General features: G+C 40.7%; 1 protein-coding gene across 2 annotated transcripts in view; it reads left to right on the forward strand.

Moving 5' to 3' along the window:
* mtor (mechanistic target of rapamycin kinase) overlaps positions 1 to 23,720 on the forward strand; it is a 129,731-nt gene that overhangs the window by 56,890 nt on the left and 49,121 nt on the right. For both annotated transcript variants that reach the window (XM_064923149.1, XM_064923150.1), the window contains exons 29-31: positions 13,594 to 13,669; positions 19,288 to 19,427; positions 23,317 to 23,417. In XM_064923149.1, coding sequence (XP_064779221.1) covers positions 13,594 to 13,669; positions 19,288 to 19,427; positions 23,317 to 23,417 — 317 coding nt within the window. The remainder of the gene's footprint in view (positions 1 to 13,593; positions 13,670 to 19,287; positions 19,428 to 23,316; positions 23,418 to 23,720) is intronic.

A 23,720-nucleotide genomic window follows, 5' to 3' on the forward strand; every position in this document is an offset into this window, starting at 1 on the left:
TTTTTTATTTTTTTACAAGTTTATAAAAAATAAATGAAATATTACATTTACATAGTACTTAGTAAAGGGTCTTAATACCTATGTTGAGGCACCTTTGGCAGCGATTACAGCCTCGAGTCTTCTTGGGTATGGTGCTACAAGCTTGGCACACCTGTATTTGGGGAGTTCCTCTCATTCTTCTCTGCAGATCCTCTTGAGCTTTGTCAGGTTGGATGGGGAGCGCACAGCTACTTTCAGGTCTCTCCAGAGATGTTTGACCGGGTTCAGGTCCTGCATTGTCTTGGCTGTGTGTTTAGGGTTGTTGTCCTGTTGGAAGGTGAACCTTCGCCACAGTCTGAGGTCCTGAGGCCTCTGGAGCAGGTTTTCATCAAGGATCTCACTTTACTTTGCTTCATTCATCTATCCGCCGATCCTGACTAGTCTCCCAGTCCCTGCTGCTGAAAAACATTGCCACAGCATGACGCTGCCTCCATCATATTTCACCATTGCGATGGTGCCAAGTTTCGTTCAGATGTGAAGCTTAGCATTCAGGCGAAAGAGTTCAATCTTGGTTTCATCAGACCCGAGAATTTTGTTTCTCATGGTCTGAGAGTCCGTTAATTTCCTTTTGGCAAGCTCCAAGCGGGCTGCCATGGGCCTTTTACTGAGGAGTGGCTTCCGTCTTGCCACTCTACCATAAAGGCCTGATTGGTGGAGTGCTGCTGAGATGGTTGTCCTTTTGGAAGGTTCTCTGATCTCCACAGAGGAATTCTAGAGTGACCATCGGGTTCTTGGTCACCTCCCTGATCACTCAGTTTGGCTGGGCGACCAGCTCTAGGAAGAGTCTTGGGGGTTCCAAACTACTTCCATTTAAGAATGATGGAGGCCCCTGTGTTCACAGCAGTTGCATTAAGGAGAAGTTTATCTATAATTCTATGCATATCACTTTCTGTAAATTGATTTGGCTCTCTGCACCGGATGTTTGTTTGAGACGATGCATTTCTGAACATAACACACCCATTTCAAATGAGGTTTTTGGACATAAAGATGAACTTTATTGAACAAAACACACATGTATTGTCTAACATGGAGTCCTGGGAGTGCCATCCGGGGAAGATCATCAAAGGTTAGTGATTAATTTTAACGCTATTTCTGAGTTTTGTGACACTTCTCCTTCATTGGAAAATGGCTGTATGTTTTTCTGTGACTTGGTGCTGACCTAACATAATGGCAAGGTGTGCTTTCGCTGTAAAGCCTTTTTGAAATCAGACATTGTGGCTGGATTAACGAGAAGTGTATCTTTAAAATGGTGTACAATACTTGTATGTTTGAGGAATTTTAATTATGAGATTTCTGTTTTGAATTTGGCGCCCTGCAATTTCACGCTAGCGTTCCACATATCCCAGAGAAGTTAATCGTGGGCACAGTTCCTTGCTTTTGGGGCGTACCTTTTCAGAGACGTTTTCATTGATGAAGACTTTGGTTCCCTTCATGCAGTTGGCTCTCCTGTGAGTCTCCTCCTTGAATTTGAACCTGAGTAGTTTCACAACTACACACCTGGGCTGTCCATCTGCGAAGAAAGTGCCATCTGGGAAGAAAGTGCCATTCCTATATAGTTTAGGGTCCAGTTTGAGTTGATGTGCCTGGAGTTTCTTGGCCTTGACTTCTGTGTCATGCCAAGTTTCAGTCTTTACGTCCTCAATTCCATCGATTTGAAATGTTATTGCACCTCGATTGATTTTTAACTTAGTCTCCTTTGGAAAAGCGCTTGTCAAGTGACTTTTTGAAAATTGCGAAATCCTCAGACATGGTTTTGAATGCGGTCTTGCTGTTGATATTGGCGGCCTTTAGCTCCCTCACCTCTGACTGTGTAAATTCAAAACTGTGCTTAAATTCCGTTACATCCTAAAACAGATCGTCACCTCTTTTGTTGGTAGGATCCATAAAGAGTTACAGGAAGGACAAAGTTATTTTCCTGCGACTCTATTACATCTTCGTAAAAATATTTTTAGTGCATGGATAGTTCATGGATTGTAGTGCTTGATACGTATTCTTCTTCCACCTTGAGCTTCGCTGTTGTTTTTCTGTCTAGTATTCACCATGCTACAAGATTATTGCGAGCTAAAATGAGTCCGCAAACACAGCCCACACCCTGCCTCCCAAAAACAAGCTCTGCCAGTGAAATGGCAAAACATACAAGCAACACAGACTTGATCACACATGCACCAGTATGATAAACAGAGAGAATGCAGAGAACTTACTCACTGTCTGGACCCTGGCTACAGTTTACAAAGCGAGCGGGAGATCACCAACTCGCAAGTTAGTGCTGTGGATACAGGCAGTATGCGGGGCAGTAAGCCAAAACACTGGTTGAAGATGCTTCAGAGAGACGGTGGTAGGAGCATTCGCTCACCCACGGAACGAGCAGCGCGAACGAGCAGTGTGAAATGGATTAGCCTAATAAATTCATTTATTTTAAAAGGCACATCAGTGGCTTGTATGCGTGGAGGCCTGGAGATACTAAATGTGTTTGTTAATTAACGGGTGTGTGGTTTCCTCAACGTCTCAACTTTCAGAACACATCTACTCCTCTCGATTTACAGCATTACCCTCACTCAATCAAAACATTTGCAGTATTAGCGGGAAGGATGAGGGAATCTTCGAGTCGCGCATGGTGCTGAAGTTTATAATGGCTGTCAGTCAACCCATACAGTGCTGTGAAGCCCAGCGCTCTGACATCATATATAGCACATTATCGTACAGCCACTGTGTTCCAATTTAGGTGCTTATCAATTACAAAATCCGCCATTTTCAACCTGTATACGGGATGATGAGCTGTGAGTCGAAAGGGCTACAAATCTTTAAAATGCTATAGTAATTATTTAATAATGCATTTAATGTTTAAATTTTTTTTACATCGAAAACCGTGATTATTATGTAATAACCGAAACCGACCACAAAACTCACTCATCGCTCAGCACTACCAGCTACACACCATAAGACGTGTCCGTCAATAATCCACAGTATAATATCGTTTTCATTCTTCATTCAGAGCTCAGCCATAATCCTGTGGACTATCCAGCTGAAGAAACAAGAAGGTTCTGGGTCAAATTATGTCAATCACTTTCTAATTGCCCTCGCCTGAAATATGCTTGTTGGCACAGGCTTTTATAGATGGAACAGGAAAACAAACTGGTCTTTGCTCTCCATCCAACATCCCTCGATATCATGTAGCTGATATTTTCTCCAAATGAGTGTTGTTGGAGAGACCAAAAAATAAATGGGCAAGAGATGGCAAGAGGACTGCCGTTCCTTGGAAGCACGTCTATCTCACTCCACTTGTGAGTCTAGAGCAAATGGTACGTGTATTGCCTCAACTTTGTTCGCAGGAAGTGTTCTAAGGACTAATCTTGGTTCTCAGCAGCTTAAATGCGCTCCATGTAACAGCAGGACCTGCCACCTGAGACTTCATTAGGCCCTTTCTCTTAGCTCTCATTGGGTGGTGTGATTCAGCCTCTCTTACCAATATTTCACGAGAACGTTGCAATGTCTGTGTTATCATTATTCTTTGCGATCGCCTTCTTACATTGAAACATTTCCCTGAAATGCTTTCTTGTACATTATACAACTGTATAATGATTCAGGATCCAAACGTTTGAGAGGGCAGGTGAGTCAGTGTTTTTGGAAGCAGTGGAGTGTGAGTTGCCAAGAAGAATGACCCTGCCCATTTCCCATCTGTAATCTCCTGGGAAATAGGAGTGTGCAATAAAAAATAAACAAAGAGTTCGATGGTTGGACTCGTCTGAATCAGTCATTGATTGGGATCTGGCCGACCTCACAAATGAACGGGTCCTCAGACACTAAGGCCAGAGACATGTCAAAGAACCATGGTCACTTTTCCACTTTCCATACTCCTGGAACATTTGAAAGCCTTAACAGAGTCAAGGAGTCTAACACCATTTCATTCAAGTAACCTATGTTAGTGCGTGGCCTCGATTAGATCTAGGGATTCAATCTGTCCTCTTTTAGCCTCCTTAGAGGGGTCCATCTCCAGCCCTATCCCCATCAACAAGTCCTTTCCAGACTTTACCCATATTTAAACTGGGAAGCAAAGGACACAGTGTCATCTGACTCAAATAACTTTCTCCAACAGACCATATCTCCATCACCATATAATTTCTTCAGCATATTTTGGAGGAGTGCATTGAGGGCGCTTTGTTTTATCTCTCTGGCAGATGGATCAGGTGGGGTACCGCCCGCTCGCTCCTCCCCCCAGCAGGGTAGCCGCCACTGCTTGAAGTCTCTTTAATGTCCACTTCTATAAATTTCCCTCTCCTCACATTAGTCACTTACTAAAATGGCGCCTCACCTCGAGCTCCTTCAAAACATTACTGGTTTCTACACCTGCACTGTTGGAGTGTAAGAATTTCCCAGTACACTGCAACTACATCTGTGACCCTGTACATGTGACTAAAGAAAAAAGAAAAGTGTCCACTGTGTGTTCGATTGTTGAAGAAATACACAATCTGAAAAATGTGCAAGCAATACTCAGAGTGAAAGAAAGCGCCTCAATGCAATGGGATCGGATTCATACTTTCCGAAAATTATTTTTAAATATAACATTACCAAAAGCACAATGCTGTGCAACTTTCTTCAGCTTTTTATGTCAAACTTGAACACTTCTATTCCTAAGAGCCAAACATTTGAAGCTGCTTTGCTCAACATCAAGGAATAGAGTCAACATTTGGCAAACTAGCTTGCTAAAGGGCAGAAAAATCATTGAGGATCAAGAGCATATTTAGATGATTAGATTAGGTTCAGAAGTGAGACAAGTTTTTCCCTCTCTCATTCTTTCACACATATGTTACGCTCTAAGGGGGAATTTATTACGTTTTCTTTAAGGATCGTATTCTGTCTTATTCAACCGAAAGCCAAGCCACTCAGTGTTATGGAAGATACAGGACGATTTCGTGAGAATAGTGTTTTGTTTCTCTCTATGGATGCTTTAATCGACCGGAGAGCCTGTCTTTCTTTTGGAAAAGTTGAGTCTCTCAATCCTTTTATGTATAAAACATTTATTAACCTAGTACAGCAAATGTATAAATCAAAGCAACAACTGTCTCATTTACATGATTATTTCTCACACAGTATAGACTGACCCTTAAGATGATTCACCTATATTTTGTATCATAGTTTATGTAAAGTAATAAGCGGTTGGTGTCATTCTTAATAACACCTTTGAGAGTGATTTCCCTCCAGTGTTCAATTACAGGGCTTCTACCTCAGTTATATTCATCACGAGAGCCGAGAGGCAGAACTTAATCAACGTTTTTGATTAACCCAGGAAACTCAATACTTTTACCACAACTTGAAATATTGAATGGTTGCCAAAGCATAACACACAAGACATGCTTCAGACTATACAGCCTTTTATCATTGGACACACCAGCCCGCCAACGGTGGTTGATTGGGTTTAATTTTAAACCCATGTTATGATTTTTTTATTGTCTGACAGGATGAACGACAACAGGACCGAAAACAGTTTTTGTAATGAAGGGGGCTGTGAAGGGGGACAGGGGAACAGTCAATGAGCTCTGAAAGAACCCTCAGAGAAATAATCAGTGTATTTACACTGCATTTGGGTCTGGCTGGAAACGTGTGGTCAAATTAGGTGGGCTCTGTAGGTTTAGTAGAAAGAAGGTTTGATTGAATTTTGTCTCTGCAGTGCGATTCAGTGTTATTTTCATTGTGCTTTCTACTAAGCCTTGTCTCAAAGCTGTTACCAAAAGGCTAAGGCCCCTGGCCTCTTACAAACCAAAACTATGTCAACAGTGGCAGCCAGGGAAGAACCTCAAATTTAGAGTGGAAAAACCTCTAAGGGAATCAGACAATGACATAATGACAAAGTGAAAACAGGTTTTTAGAAAAAAATATTTACATTAGTATTCAGACCCTTTGCTATGAGACTGTAAATTGAGTTAAAGTGCATCTTGTTTCCATTGATCATCATTGAGATGTTTCTACAATGTGATTGGAATCCACCTGTGGTAAATTCAGTTGATTGGACATGATTTGGAAAGGCACACACCTGTCTATATAAGGTCCCACGGTTGACAGTGCATGTCAGAGCAAAAACCAAGCCATGAGGTTGAAGGATTTGTCTGTAGAGCTTTGAGACAGGATTGTGTCGAGGCACAGATCTGGCGAAGGGTATCAACAAGTTTGTGCAGAATTGACGGTCCCCAAGAACACGATGGCCTCCATCATTCTTAAATGGAAGAAGTTTGGAAATACAAGAATCTGCTAGAGCTGGCTGCCACGCCAAACTGTGCAATTGGGGGAAAGAACCTTGGTCAGGGTGGTGACCAAGAACCCGATGGTCACTCTGACAGAGCTCCAGAGTTCCTCTGTGGAGATGGGAGAACCTTCCAGAAGAGCAACCATCTCTACAGCACTCCACCAATCAGGCTTTTATGGTAGAGTGGCCAGACGGAAACCACCCCTCAGTAAAAGGCACATGGCAGTCCACTTGGAGTTTGCATAAAGGTAACTAAAGGACTCTCAGACCATGAGAAACATTATCTGGTCTGATGAAACCAAGATTGAACTCTCTGGCCTGAATACCAAGCGCCACGTCTGGAGGAAACCTGGCACCATCACTACGGTGAAGCATGGTGGCAGCACCATGCTGCAGGGATGTTTTTCAGCGGCAGGGACTGGGAGACTAGTCAGGATCGAGGGGAACATGAACAGAGCAAAGTACAGCGAGATCCTTGATGAAAACCTGCTCCAGAGATCTCAGGACTTCAGACTGGGGCGAAGGTTCACCTTCCAACAGTATAACAACCCTAAGCACACAGCCAAGACAACCCAGGAGTCTCTGAATGTCCTTGAGTAGGCCAGCCAGAGCCTGGACTTTAACCCGATCGAACATCTCTAGAGAGTCCTGAAAATAGCTGTGCAGTGACTCTCCCCATTCAACCTGACAAAGCTTGAGTGGATTTGCAGAGAAGAATGGGAGAAATTCCCCAAATACAGGTGTGCCAAGCTTGTAGCGTCATACCCAAGAAGACTCAAGGCTGTAATCACTGCCAAAGGTGCTTCAACAAAGTAATATGTTAAGGGTCTGAATTCTTATGTAAATGTGATATTTCAGTTTTTATTTTCAACACATTTGCAAAAATGTCTATGCCTGTTTTGCTTTGCCATTATGGAGTATTGTGTGTAGATTGATGCGGGGGGGAAAACAATTTAATACATTTTAGAATAAGGCTGTAACGTAGCAAAATGTGGAAAAAGTCAATACTTTCTGAATGCACTGTAAGTGAATTTGTCCCTGCACTTTTGGACCCCTAAAATGAGGGGACTATGTACAAAAAGTACATTATATACATTTGCTAATATTTCTAAACGTGTTTTTGCTTTGTCATTACAGGTGTTGGATTCTAGCTTGAAATATACTTGTTCATTGTTACCAGACTAGAACTTGATTACTTTACATGTAGAAGGAATGTATATGATGGGGTCAATGAAGGTTAGATCGGGACTTGGTATAAGTTACTAAGTGCAGAAAGTTTGTATTCTGCTCCGTGTTTCTAAGGAGGGAGCCGAAGGGCAATAGTTAGTCTCTGATAAGGCAGGCCAGCTGCGGAACTAGGGAGGATGGAGGAATGCGTCTCGAGGTCAAGTCAACAGATGAAGTGAGAAGAAACCTCTGGGAGGGGGGCCAGAGAGGCCCATCACAACGACTCTCCTACTACAGTCCTATCTCACACATACACTTCCATGCCCACAAAGGTGTTAGTATCAGGCAAGGCTCTGACTATACCAGTGAGAGGAACCAATTAAGTTCCTGCCTAGCAACAGAGATATATTGGCTGTCTGGATGTGCAATACCTTGTCTTTTCAGCTTTGGGTGAATACACTTAGTTTGAGCTTTTTCTAGTTTTCCGTTTTTACTCTGTTGTTTTCAGAACCTACAGTAACATGGGGTATTGTGCGTAGATATGAGGGACAAAACAACAATTGAATCAGTTTTAAAATAAGGCTGTTACACAACAAAACGTGGAAAAAGTCAAGGGGTCTGAATACTTCCTGAATGCACTGTGTATGTTCTGATCCCTAATTTTCATTTATGTTTAAAGCATGGTGCACCTTTATTGTGTGTGCTATGGAAATACATTTATGTTTATAATATGAACAGGTGTGTATTGTAATGTTTGCTTTAAATGTGAAGTGATCATGATGTGAATTGGCTTGTTCTCATTGGTCAGAAACATCCTGGGTATTGGTTTTTAAACCCTGTAATTTCTTTGTCTGCGGGTCAGAGACAGGACAAGGTAAAGTCTGCATTCTGACGAGTACAGACATGATTGAAGCCTGGGTTTTCTTTTAAGTTTATTAGGCCTACTTTTTGTTAATTGTCTTGATTATTTGTTTTTGTAAATACTTGTACAGTTGCCGGATATATAAATTATTCTCATACCAAATAAAAACCCTCACTTTGGCAACACATCTGTCAAGTTCGTCAGCCTGTTAAAAACCTACTGCTGGGTCAACCTTCACACCTGCTCTATACCGTAATTAGGAAGGTGATATTTTATCAAATAATGAGACGTGTAGGGGTTGAGGTAATATACAGCCTTGCTTCTCTCTAGCCCAACATTACTGTAGGTTGCTATATTATTTACACGGACTGTCAACCCAATACCCTGTCATACTAGTGCCACATTGGGACAGTGATGTGCTTTATCTGTCTAGGAAAGATGTCCTCTGTTCACGCTCCGGAAGAGTCTTAAAATGCCAAATTTGTGATTGGGATATGATGGTACACTGGTTCCCCCAGAATATTAATTATAACAGTCCCGACATTGATCCCTGTGGCACTCCATTCATCTATCACATCACCACACCATAGACCGCGAAGTGATATAAGCCTCTTTGATGTGTGAGTAGCCGGCAATCACATATTGCTGACATATCCTCCTCTTGCATAATGTCCTTCTTGAAGGCAGGAAATTAAACCACAAAAGTATGAAACCCTTCTTATTCACGTGTATTACATTTTGATTTCTTGATTTTCCAAGAGTTGTTTTAAGATTTCTGAGATGACACAAGTGGTGCGTTTGATACTGTGTATTAACATTTGCGGATAAATAAATCCTATGTAGAACTTACCTTACAGAACTTACCTGTGACTGTAGAAAATGTGGACTTTGTTTTCCTTATTACATACCACATATTTAGTGTTTGATATGCCCAGTTTTGTAGTACATTTGGTTAGCAACTGCTGTGTTTGCATGCAGATGTCCTCTCGCTGGGTCCAGTCAACAAATTGGACTGGCCCTGACCCCAGGGCACTCTGGGATTCGTGACATATAGGCTCCGATGTCATCAACTCTCTCGCCTGCTGTCCTCGCCTTACAACTTCCTTAAAAAGCTACATTTTAACAGATGTATTGGAACAGGCCAAGCGTGGCTTTTCGTAGATGAGGAAATACTACAGACTTGCGTTTCAGATGAGTGCTTCCAGATGTGTGGGTTCTTAAACATTAGATGCCCGGGGGATTATAGTCATGACAGAAAAGTGGATGACATTATCTCCCAAACAGGGCACCTTTGTTGGAGGAAAAGACAATGTTTAACATGCACATGCCAATGAGTGGATAGTCCAGTTGGCCATTGGCTTGCTCACAATCGCAAATTAGTGCTGACCATTAGTTTTATGATTTGTGGGGATGGGGTCCGGAATTTGTCAACTCCGAATTAATGGTGACTTTATATCAAGTCTCCACTATGTGTTGACAGAACCCCAGCTTTCTCAGCGTAAATTCAGTTGTACTTTTGGATTTATCACTGTTGCCAATGCAGGGTTTGCAGTAGGTTAGAACACAGAACGTGTGACGATTTAGGAATGGGTTGCACCCATTTGATCAAACAAACACATAGGTAGACTACTTTTCTGACAACACATTATATTATATTAGACCCATTCTGTATTATGCATTACCTGCAACTAGGGTTGCAAAGGGTCAGAAACTTTCTGGTAAATTTCCAGAATTTTTCCAGAAATGTTCCATGGGAAGTTAAGCCCTGGAATTTGGGGAATTTGCTTAAATTCATCAAAAAAGTTATCGTATAACAGGAACCTTTTTTGTTGGATACACATAAGGCAATTCTAGGTCTTGTGGCATATTTTAGTTAAACTATCCCCAATTCAATCTAATTTCAACCATCTGCATGCACAGTGCATTCTCCCATCACATGTGCAGTGCACAATTACATCACATGTACAGCTGATTCTCAAGAACTTGCACACTGAGATGCTATTGAGCCCACACTACTACACTGTCTGAGCCAAGGACTACATGCTTTCTGGTAAGTTTTGATTACAGTACTGGGTGGTTGAATATATTTATGACATATATGATTTTTGGTTAACTAGTAAATAGTAGCCTACAGCAAAGTGTGTTTGAATCACTTCTAAGTTGTTAACAATTTCTGCTAGTTTGTTTTTGCTACCCATGTGGGTTTTAGCTTGCTTGAGTGTTAATTCACCTGTTTCCATACATATTTATTTTTTAAAAATGTATCTTACAAAGGAGTTGTTTAATCTAACTGCTTAACTAGTCCATCTGTACATGGAATTGTATTTTATTTTCTACTAATTTTTGTTCTAATCTTCACAGGAAAATGCCACTGCCACTATCTGATGTGTGGAGACATTTCACTGTAGCTAATGTAGAAGGAAAAGCTGTGTACATTTGCAAATACTGTGCCAAATGATATGTGAAGAATGCAACAAAGATGCAAAGTCATCTGGACAAGTGCATAAAGTTTACACAGCGCACACAGCAAGCAACCTCTGACAAAAGTCCCTCTACCTTTATTCAAGGTGAAAATTATGAATCAGACATCTCTAGCAACAGCTCATGGTCCACCTGGAATCAGAAGTGTTTTTGGACTCAATGGAGGAACGTAGTCAGGGAAATGCTGATGACTGTTTTGCTCGAGCTGTGTATGCAGCTGGTTCACCTCTGATGCTCAGAGGCAATGGGTATTAGAAGAGATTTCTGAATGCTCTTCGCCCAGCATACACCCCTCCAACCAGACATGCTTTATCTACTCATTTGCTGGATGCAGATTTCAACAGAGTTCAAGTGAAGGTCAAGCAAATCATAGAGAAAGCAGACTGTGTTGCAATCATCTCTGATGGGTGGTCGAATGTTCGTGGGCAAGGAATAATTAACTACATCTCCACCCCTGAACCAGTATTCTACAAAAACACAGACACAAGGGACAAGAGACACCGGTCTCTACATTGCTGATGAGCTGAAGGCTCATCTCTGATGAGCTGGACCACAGAAGGTATTTGCACTGGTGACAGACAATGCTGCGAACATGAATGCTGCTTGGTCTAAAGTGGAGGAGTCCTACCCTCACATCACACCCATTGGCTGTGCTGCTCATGCATTGAATCTGCTCTTCAAGGACATCATGGCACTGAAAACAATGGATACACTCTACAAGAGAGCCAATTAAATTGTTAGGTATGTGAAGTATCATCAAGCCCGTTTGCAAGACCACCAATACATCCTCCCTTTGCACGAAGGCTCGATTCTTCAAGTTACTCCTATTTTAATGAAATTCCTAAGTTCGTTGTTACTATGTGGCAGTGTCGTTTCTCTGTCAACTTTTCAGAAAGCTCCATCAGAGTTTTTCTACCAAACAGTTTTAGCTAGCTAGGCCAGCTAGCCTATCTTTAGTTTGGCTTGTTTACTTATCTAGTGGGAGTGGAGGAAATTGACGAGGAAGCGTGGAGAGTGTTACACATGCAAATAACATGTATATGAGAACCTACATATGAGAACCAATCAAAAAAGTTAACTCATTCTGTGTTCTCCAATCTTATAAAACTTTTTTGAAAAAGTCTCACTGTAAGGTCTCCACCCTCTCTGCCCAGAGTGGGTGAAAACGCGCTTTGTTGGTGGAATTTCACTTCATTATGTTATAAAATGCAGTAAAAATTATTTAATCGCCTGGGATTTTATTTGCTTAAATCACTGAACAGGCTCTTGTTAGAGACAGTCTTTTCTTTGAACCAGGCATCTATTTTCCTTAATGCCAACAGCTGCATTGTTTTTTGTTAATTGTTTAATTCCAGCATTCACTTCCAGCATTTTAATATATTTTTTACATTTCCTGCAGTAATGTGTTATAATTTACGTGTCACATTTCTTTTGTCTTAGTATGCTCAAAAAAATGATATGTTCCAGAATAGTTATTGTCCGATTTGACTGTGCATTTATTAGCAGTTCTTTATTTTCGCCACTAGCTGGCAATCTGCCGATTTCTAGGGCTCGTGAAGTTGTTTACTGTTTTTGTGCTTGCCTGTTAGCTAGCAGTTCTCAGCTATTAGCAGCCAATGGCTATCAGTTTCTTACTGGTGATAAAAATGGATTATTGCCATAATTGTTTTGTCATTACTGCATTATTTAATGTAACAATTCAAATATTAAACCTCATAAGCAATTCATGGTAACCTCGTTAACAATTCATTTAGACCTAATGTTTATTTGAAGGAGGCGTTTATTTGCTGAAATGTGTGCCGTTGTCCGGCTATTAAAAGGGACAGGTGGCTATTTGAGACATCAATTTGTAGTTTTACGTCAATTTGTAGTTTTACGGTACATTTTACCAAGACAAATATAATTAACTCTGTTCAGAATCAGTGGGGTCTTTCTCTAACATATCATTAACATTATATTCAAACAGTTGGATTTTGGAACCTAATACATCTGATAATGAGCACCTAGCTCAGTTGACATAGGTTGTTCGTAACAACTTTTGAGGATTTTACATTTTGTGGACATTGTCTTCAAAGTTGATTCCGCAGGTCACAAAATGCTAAATGAGCATGACACGAGCTGAATTAAATGGAAAAGGATTAATAGAAAGTTTTGTATACGCTCAGTGCTCCGTTTACATTTTACAGAGAGACGCTTGTTTTTGTGAGAAATCTTCAAAAAAAGAACAGGAATTTCAAATTAATATGTAAAGCGCTTACTGAAATATGAAAATACTGTGTGTCATGTCTCAAAATTGATATCCTTCTTACCTCTATATTGTTTTATGTCCTGCGGATTCGAGAAGAAAGATGAATATATACACAATTAACGTATTATTTTACCCATTGGTCAAAAGATGTTTGTTTGTGTTTTTGATTGTGCACCCTGCTCTGTGTCGTTGTCCTCACAGGGTGCTGTAGTAGTGAAATCATTTTGACCCCTATGTTTTTTAGATTTTTTTTCAACAAGTTGTTAAACAAAATATCTTTCTCTGAGCACTTTTGTTAGTATAAAATAATATAATTTCACCTTTTTATTTTGCGTACAATATAGCTCAGTATTGGAAGGATTTATTTCATAGTCGTTTTTGCTCGTCTTTATCAAGGGTGTCCATAAATATCGGACCCCACTGTACTGTGTGTGAGACCTCAGCCGCTTTCTCACCCAGAGCATGCTGTACGTGACATGGGAGAGTGCCTGAGTCGGTTGCCAGATTGGGTATGAAATAATGACGTAAAGCTGTCTCTGCTTCTGTGTCTTGTTCCAGCATCAATAACAAACTGCAGCAGCCAGAGGCAGCATCCGGGGTCCTGGAGTACGCCATGAAGCACTTTGGCGAACTGGTAAGTGACTCTTGTCTACAGTCATCTATCTCTACAGTACATGCACTTTAAATTGACACTAGTGTCTCCTTTCCTCACCTCCTCCCTCAAACTGCATCCTTAACAAGAGGATGCGCAGCTTTCAAACAGGTGCTCTACAACATCCTGTGCTCACTTTCCAACATGTGCAGAGGACATCTACTTCCATTGTCAATAGCTTTGTATGCAAGAGTAGACATATTGGGCTTTTTCTCCTCCAGTTAATATCTTTAAAAAAATCACATACCTGATACTATTATTTCTACAATTTCTCCTGAGTCTGCTAAGATGGATTGGTGGAGGTTTTGTTCCAAATTGTAAAATGTATTTATGCACCATACCAAAGTCCCTAACTGTAATATTGACTTAACAGTGAAGTTTTAAGACACTTTTATGACTTTAAACACACTATTTGGTCATGTCACTGTGGGATCGCTTCACATGCCAAGTGGAAAGCCGGCAACGTGTCACTTTTTCACATTCGTCGGCGTCTGTATTTCTATTAATATTCTCAAGTGGTTTTTATAAACCAAACACTATTCTTTTATGTAACTTTTTTATTTTGTATTTTTTTTTGTCTTGGCCAAGGTTAATTTATCTTCATTGCAGGTGATTTTCAGAGGCTCCTCTGTTATGTTAACTGTGATGCGTAGTACTCCCTGCTGTTATTCCTCAAACCGTTTCATGTTCTCCAAAGGGACCAGCTCCAGATATGAAATAACATTTTCTAAATAGAGTACATGCCTTGGGAGCCCTCGCCCTGCTTTTTCCACACACCGGGGTTCGTACGGTCATGAAAATCCTGGAAAAGTCATGGCATTTTAAAATGGTGTTTTCCAGGCCTGGAAAAGCTTTGGAAAAGGATGAAATCAGAAAAGTAATGGAAATTGAATTTAATGTATGTTAATTACATTTATTTAGGCACAGCTTTTAAATATTTTCTCAATCAAATAAAAATCAACACATCAGAATGACACTTTAGCTCGTCTCGGTTTGCACACATCACCTGCATGTGTGCAAGACAAGTGGGCTGTGGATCAAGGAGAGACATTGCAGCAGCAGCTAAGCCTATAAAATATGATAGAGAACAGACTAATAACTAGGTAGCCAATTTAAACACACATTGTACCTTCTAGTTAGGTGTTTATCTATTATTAGCATGTATTTGTTTTCATCATGTCGTCCCCAAAAACTTTTCAACATACATTTGCGAATGTCATACAAAAGTTGATTCATTTAAACAATTATTTTGGACTAAATGAACGATTCACCTCAGCATTGTATTACTTGAGATTTGGTTCAATCGCGGTGATTCTGATTATGTGAATCAAAATAAGTTTTGAATCGCGAACAGTAATTTTAGGAAAATATATTAGATAGTAGCCTTTCTTTTGGATAATGTGGCTTCAAAACGTTTTGTATGGGACATTGCAACTCAATAGATACTAGTCAACCTTCAAAGTAAACACTTCTAAGGTAGCTAAGATAAATATGACTAAACTAGAAAAGACACATTTCCTGAAGAATATTTGTGGGCTTGCTTCAGCTGAATAATATGTTTTTTAGCCTTCCATAGCCATTTGATCTTTGATATATTGAATGAACTAATTATTTCAAAATGCATCAAAATATATTTGGTTATAATGTTGCACTGTTATACATCAAAGGTTGACAACCATCCTCCAGGAGAGCTAATGGGTGTGCAGGCTTATATTCCAGTCCCTCTTTAACAAAACACATTTTAGAAGTTAGCTGCTCAACCAGACCTTGATAAACTGGCTGTGATGTGTTTGAGCAGGGCTTGATCAAAAGCCTGCACACCCAACTGAGGGTTGGCCATGTGTTTTATACAGTTGCCTAACGGGTATAGCTACTTTGTGGGGGGGTTAAGTTCCTTGCACTATGACAGGAGATTGTACATGGTTTCAGAGAGCAGCCTCCCAGTGTCGATACCATGTTACTTACTTTTTGTTATATGTATGTAGAGATGCCGCCAATTGTTGGTCATGGAAATTTGATTAAAACTCATGGAAAAGTAACACACACACACACACAGAAAGGGCTTCTTTGTTAGACTTCTTGATTGTTTCCCCTTGTGTAGCGTAATTGCACCACGCTGTATAATTCTGCCATTTTACATCTCCCCCTCATTTGATCAGCCCATTGATATGTGTGTGAGCGCGACCAGTGAATTAAGACACATTTGTTAAGGTCTCCCCCGTTTAAAACTAAAACGGAACAAAATAAGTTTGTGGCACTGAACTTTGTCTACATGTTCTACACAACCAGGCCGACAGATCCTGTTACAGTACGTGCCGTTGCATTTTATTTCGGGCCTACTTTTAGCCCAGAGTCCGGTTCTATGTTCGACTGTTTCACAGGTGGTTGCCTGACGAAAGTGCCCTACCGCCTGTCTTTTTCGAGCTGTAGTTATGTTCTCCATAAAACATTTTCTGAAGTAAAAGTTTACAATAAAAGCACCTCGGAGAGCGTTTCCAGGAAACCTTGTTCATGAGGTAAACAGTGAGTAGCGTTTTACGGGGTGTGTGAGGCATCATACTGCGCCCGGTGGCACCTTCTTTGTTTGGAATCCCAGTCAGGCTTATCACCAGGTCGCCAGAGGTCGAGACAGTTCTGCGCATCACTTCCTCCCGAGGTCACAGACATATACAGTAAGTCAACAGAAAGAGGTCATTTGACAACTCAGATGCCTATGGTGGGAATCTCCACTCATGCATTCAGTGTCGTAAAGAGGGTGGCTTGATGACCACTTGTTTTCTAAGTATTTTTTTTATCTCATCATAAAAGTATTTCTGAAAAAATGCATACATTAGTATACTTTGGAAAGTATATTACATACAGTCAGGTCCACAATTATTGTCACCCTTGATAAAAATGAGCAAAAAAATACTGTTTTTAATAAATAATACAAATACTGATCTACATTTTATGCTAAATCTTTCCAAATCCTCGATATCCTTTGTCTGTGCTTATTGACTACCTTCTTCAATTCAAACCACAGGGGTTCAAGTCCGAAGAATGATACGGCCATTGCAAAATCTAGATTTTTGTGCTCAATAAACACTAGAAATGCGGAGAGGGACATGTGGACGGACGCAAAACAAATATACATTTTCAATTACTCTGTTATTTTTTTAAGTAATTTCCCTCCCCCTTCCTCAACTTTTCCTGAATAAGTCTATATAACACGCTGTCGTTGTTAGAATCTTAATATCACAAACAGAATGTGTTATAAGCAGTTTTAAGCAGTTTTATAAGCAGTTATTTTCCCTACCCCTCATTCACTGCCAGTCATTCACTGGCAGTCAGCCTGCGCAGCTGATGATGGCCCATGAAAACTACATCTAAAACTATATCGATACTAATTTCACGCATATAATAATAGTTGGCCTAAAGACAAGATTAGATTGACAATATTCTGATGGGTGACAATATCACTTGTTAAATTGTATATGAAGAATCTGATGAACGGCACATCTTAGAATTGACAAGGGCAGGAAAACAGAGTGCCAAAAAGTCACAAGCAGGTAAGACGATTTGATGTCTATATAGTAACAGAAATAGCAGGTTCTGCAGTTTCAAAATCACCTATCCTTGCCAAACAACTCTTAAAGATGAACCCTTCAGCTCTATTTCAATATATAACTTCCCGTGATTCCATGCACTTTCCACATGTACTCGCAAAACACTCAAAGCACAGTCATATATTTAAACTCATTATATGCCATTCTGTTCTTTTGAAATGCATTTATTTAGTCTCATAATGTTCCTTAAGACCTGCCCTTAACAAATTATTAATTCATTAACTTTGTGATTGTTTATTTAATGGATTTTAACACTTTAACTGTGTTGTTTTGGTGGTTTATAATTTGTACTTATAGCCTACAATTACACAAACTAATGAAAATGCTATTGTGTTCTTTGAAATACATTTTCTTTCGTATTCTAATGTTACTTAAGAAATATATAAATACAGCCAAATTATTATTTTAGCAATAGCATATATGAAATGTATTTATGAGAATGTTAAAATGTCCAAAAGACTCGTCATTGGCTCGAAGAGGGGTCCTTCGAGGCCAGGCTTTTCTAGTGTTAACCATTTCTTTGTGTGTTTAGATGTGTAGGGTTGTGTGATTGTCGACACAGTTCGGCCAATATATCATTTTACAGTATGTGCCGTTGCTTTTTATTAAGAGGCTACTTTTAGCCCCAAGTCCGGTTCTTAGGCCTCCGACTATTTCACACTTGGTTGCCTGACTAAAGTGCCCTACCGTCTGTCTTTTTTGAGCTGTAATTATGTTCTCCATAAAACATTTTCAGAAGTAAAAGCACCTTGGAGAGCGCTTCCAGGAAACCTTGTTTATAAGGTAAACAGTGAGTAGCGTTTATGGGGTGAGCGAAGCAGAAGATTGCGCCCGGTGGCACCTTCTTTGTTTGGCATCCCAGTCAGGCTTATCACCAGGTCGCCAGAGGTCGAGACATGCCTATGGTGGGAATCTTCACTCACGCGTTCAATGTCATAAAGAAGGTGGCTTGATGACCACTTGTTTTCCATGTATTTTTTATCTCATAATTTGGGCAGTAGCGTTTAGTAGAAATAAATGTAATTCTGAAAAAATCCATACAGTAGTATACTTTGGAAAGTATAGGACAAGTATAGTATATATAGTCATGTCCATTAATAAAGATGAGCAAAAAGTTATTCAAAAACGATATATAAAAAAATAAAAAATATTGTATTTTATACTAAAAAATAGATTTAGTTAAAGAAGTTTTTTTTTAAATCTCAGAAAGATAAGGGTCAAAATGATTGGCACCCCTGTTTTCAATACAATCAACATTGGCCATCTGTCTCTGGACTTCATCCCCATTGAAACCTATGGTTTGAATTAAAGGGGTAGTCCATAGGAGCAGATTAAGGATATCAAGGATCTGGAATGAGTCTGTATGGAGGAATTGGGAGTTCCTCCCGATGTGTTCTCCAATCTCATAAAACATATACAAAAAGGCTCAGTCACGTTATGCTCAGTCACGTTATCCTCGCAATGTGAGGTATTTAAAAACTTTAAAACTTGCTACTAATTGAACAATCACTTTCTCTGAGCAATTGTATTAGTATAAAATAATATAAATTCACCCTTTTTTTGTTGCATACCATATATTTCAATATTTGTATAATTGATTTGTTTTTTTTTTAGCCTCGTCTTTATCAAGGGTGCCAATAAATTTGGACCTGACTGTCCAGTGTAGGTCTTGCTTTAGTCCTGAGCAGATCGAAATCAGATGCAGTTTTTGTATCTTACCGCAAACGGAACAAAAACAATCATCACATCCTCATGTATGCATTCAGATGGCCATACACTGCAAGCAAGAATCATCTCATAGTATAGTTAGTATAGCGGATAGATAATTATCAAAAGTCATTCGCACCACCTGGTTGTGTTGTTTAACAGGTAATCCAGTCTATAGAAACGTATGTGGTCATACGTACATCTTTGTGGTCATACGATAAAAACGTTGTCAATAAAGCGGTGAATTGGGAGCTTTAACAGTGTTCGGGCCTTCTTGTTCCTGAACAGGAAATCCAGGCCACCTGGTACGAGAAGCTGCACGAGTGGGAGGATGCACTGGTGGCGTACGACAAGAAGATCGACATCAACAAGGATGACCCTGAGCTGATCCTGGGGCGCATGCGCTGCTTGGAGGCCCTGGGCGAATGGTGAGTCACAACACTTTGGAGTCTGTGTTCGGTCTCTCCTCACTGTCAATCAAATGGGAGTTTTTTGGAGGCAACTCCTTTTGTGTAGGCCTTAGTGTCTTTCTATCCACTGTTAGGTGTTGTGTTAAATACTATAGGGGGAAAGTCTGGTCTGCTCTGTCATGATTAAATGTAATCTCAGGTGACATTACAGCTGTCATATCGTGTTACGATGGTGAGACAACCTTTTTGGAGCGAGTATTGCTCACCATCTTGCTCACCTTTTTCAAAACGTTGCCTTCAATGAAGTAATAAATAGCCGTTTGAGATGTGTACTCCTTGTGAGTGTAATGGAGAAGGACAGGGTCTGTGACAGAGAAGATTGGCCGGGAGCAGACCCGTCCCCGACTCTTTGTACTTGCTCACGACCGCTCCTGCAGTATGTACTAATGGAATCTGACATTGGGCTTCTTTGATGACTGGGCGTGAAGCGACAGGGGAAAAAGTTGATCGTTTCCTCTAACGAGAGCCTGGTAGTATTACAGGAAAGTGTGCGAGGACAGTCAGTCCAGGCCAGTTCGTGACTGGGCCTGTTGGTTCGGTACACTGAAACCGTCAACCACAGCTCCAGGCAGCCAGCTCCAAGATTGAACTCAAGAACGTTCTCTCTTTCTTTCTGTCTGTCTCATGCTCTCTCTCTCCCCTCTCTTTGTTTCTTGTGCTCTCTCACTCGCTCTCCCCTCCTCCATCCTTCCTTCCTTCCCCCTCTCCACAGGTGATTCAACTTCATTTCTGTATAAATGCCTTCAAGGGGCAAAGCCGCTGGGAAGGAAATCACACAATGTTAGAACAGTTTGAAAGAATGTGGACCGTCCCGGAGTTTGTGAAGCTAACCAGACAACGATTAGCTTGTGTAACCGTCTGTGCTGTGCCATCATTGTATACCCCTGATGATATTCTCTTTGTACAAGAACATGATTCAAGTGAGAGAAATGGGAAAACGGACAGAATTACATAACAGTAGACTGTCATTACTTCACATTACTTCAGGATAGGAGTCTGGGGGGAATACATTGTTTCCAGCGAAGGAAAAGAAGCGTATCTACAGTGAGTACACATAAGTGACAGTGCAGCCCTTTGTTCTACAACCCCATGAGCGATGAGTCAGTCCATACGGTTGTATTTAACTCGTCTAATCCAACTTTATTTGTCACATCCACCAAATACAACGAGTGTAGACCTTACCGTGAAATGCTTACTTACAAGCCCTTAACCAACAGTGCAGTTCAAGAAGAGTCAAGAAAATATTTGTCAAATAAACTAAAGTAAAAAATAATTAAAAGTAACACAGTACAATAACATATACAAGGGGTACCGGTACCGAGTCAGTGTGCAGGGGTACAGGTTAGTTGAGGTCATTTGTACGTGTAGGTATGGGCGTAGTGACTATGCATAGACAATAAACAGCGAGTAGCAGCAGAGTACAAAACAAATGGAGGGGGGTCAATGTAAATAGTCCGGTGGCCATTTGATTAATTGTACAGCAGTCTTATTATGGCTTGGGGGTAGAAGCTGTTAAAGAGCCCTTTGGTCCGAGACTTGGCATTCCGGTACTGCTTGCCGTGCGGTAGCAGGGAAAACAGTCTATGACTTGGGTGACTGAAGTCTCTGATGATTTTATGGGTTTTCCTCTGACACCGCCTATTATATAGGTCCTGGATGGCAGGAAGCTTGGCCCCAGTGATGTACTGGGCCGTATGTGCTTCCCTCTGTATCACCTTAAGGTCAGATGCCGAGCAGTTGCCATACCAGGCTGTGATGCAACCGGTCAGGATGCTCTCGATGGTGCGGCTGTAGAACTTTTTGAGGATCTGTGAGCATTAAAGGCATTCAGCTCGTCTGGTTGGCTTGCGTCACTGGGCAGCTCGCATCTGGGTTTCCCTTTGTAGTCCGTAATAATTTTCAAGCCCTGCCACATCCGACAAGCGTCAGAGCCGGTGTAGTAGAATTAAATTTTAATCCTGTATTGATGCTTTGCTTGTTTGATTGATCTTCTGAGGGCATAGCTGGATTTCTTATAAGCGTCTGGATTAGTGTCCCGCTCCCTGAAACCGGCAGCTTTTAGCTCCATGGCTTCTGGTTGGGATATGTACGTACGGTCACTGTGGGGACGACGTCGTCGATGCACTTATTGATGAAGCCGATGACTGAGGTGATATACTCTTCAATGCCATTGGATGAATCCTGGAACGTATTCCAGTCTGCACTAGCAAAACAGTCCTGTAGAGTAGCGTCCGCGTCATCAGCTCATTCAAAGTAAATAAGTTACCCAAAAGGGCTCCAACCTACTTTTAAGATGATCACAATTGCCTATTCAATGCAAAGCATAGCCTGACTGTCTGTCTCAATACAGTGTTTAGTGTTTATTCCATTGTTGTTGTTTTTTAAGGTAAACCCTGAAGAAGGCACTGTTGGTGCATTATCCATCATTGGGAGTAGAGTGTGCAACGTTCTTTATTTTTCATAAGTTTACTATACCGTGAGTCAGCACCTCTGCAGCTTTTTGGGGTGGGCATCAGTTCATGCTTTTTGCTAGTTTTATTCTATTTCCATGTTCCTTTACTGTTTGGCAAGGTTACCACAGACTAAATGAATGTTCAGGCATTTGTGCTCATACTCCGCTCTATACCAAAACAAAGTACCAAGAAATAATGTCTGTCTTCAATTTCCCTCTATTTATGTTTTGATTAATTTCAGGTGGAATTTACCTCCATTGAGTTGAGTGACTGGCTGCTGAGTCATCCGATAGCCGTAGCACTTTCCGTTATGCCCTTGACAACGGCGCGTTATGCTACGTGAGACACGCAGGGCTGTAGCACACTGGGGCTTTGTGGTGTTCTAACTCCCTATTATTATGCATTATGCTGGGAAACACTTCATATCTACCAGACACAAACCTGTCTGACTCACCCCATCTAATCTGTTGCCACACTCATCCAATGTTCTTCCCCCTGCAAACGTGCGCCTACGCTGAGGGTTCCACCCATATGGAGCAGGGTGAAGACACGCGGTACTGGTTGTACGTTTTGTCCCGGTTGAGTTCCAATCGAAGAGAACATTTAGTATTAGTTTGTTGACAGTGATATCTGATATGATCAGGACCGTGGTCACAGGCTGGCTGGATCATGTTTACCAGGGAATAAAAAAAGGTAGACTCAGCCAAGTTCTCAGTGAAGCTGAGCATCCATTATTCAGCTCTGTCCCCTTCTCTTTTCATCCCGTGCCAGTCCCGCGGGCTTTACTGGTCAATGAACAAATCAAATGGGGTTTGGTGGTGGAAAATGGAAACATTCTAGTGTAAAGATTACATTTCATTTGACACTGAGCCGAGTCTTGTCTTTCAGTGTTTCCCCTATATTAATTTAGTAGCGACGGGCCGCTACTACGGTCCAAAATCGGTGTAAAATGAATCCACTAAAACCAGATATAAAGTACACAGAAAAGATAATGGAGCTATATATTTTTTAATAAGATCATCTTTGAGAACGAACAACCACCATATCTAGAATCTAAAATTCCAAAAGTGTTATGGCATTGATTATGTTATACGTTATGTTATACATTATATAATACATGGCCTAACTTTTCCTGGAATTGCAGGAAATTTGCTTTAAAATGTCACATTTTCTCTCAGCACCATGACAAAATGTGTACAATTGCAGGAAATTAGCAACATTTTGTGTCTGTCGCCAAGAGGATGGCCTCTAAAATGTTTTGTCACTTAACTTTGCCTAAAGCGTGTTTGCATGTGCGCGTATCAGGGTTCAGTCACCAAAAATATAGTGGGTCCACAAACAAAAATATGTAGCAAAGAATTCACTCTTTTTTTGAAATGATTTTCATTGCACAGGGGCCAGTTGCACCAGCAGTGCTGTGAGGAGTGGACTCTGGTCACTGAGGATACGCAGGCCAAGATGGCACGGATGGCAGCCGCTGCAGCCTGGGGTCTAGGTAAGAGCTCTCACTCAACCCTGCATCTGCCTTGTTACAAAATGTTTCAAATTACTATAGCAATCATATTGCTTTATGACTACATTAATAATTCAATCCAATAACTATTACAAACCTATTATAAAATAGTTTGACCAAAGCAGACCCATTTTATAGATAACGGTGTATGAAGGTACCATGTACAGATTGTGTTTTCCTGTATTTGATATACTGAAGTCACAATAATGTAATTGATGAAATACATACAAATACAATACAGCTAGCAAATCAATCAATAGTTGTATTGTCCCAATTGTGTAGTGA

Source organism: Oncorhynchus masou, chromosome 18, assembly GCF_036934945.1.
Source record: "Oncorhynchus masou masou isolate Uvic2021 chromosome 18, UVic_Omas_1.1, whole genome shotgun sequence".
NCBI lineage: Eukaryota > Metazoa > Chordata > Actinopteri > Salmoniformes > Salmonidae > Oncorhynchus > Oncorhynchus masou.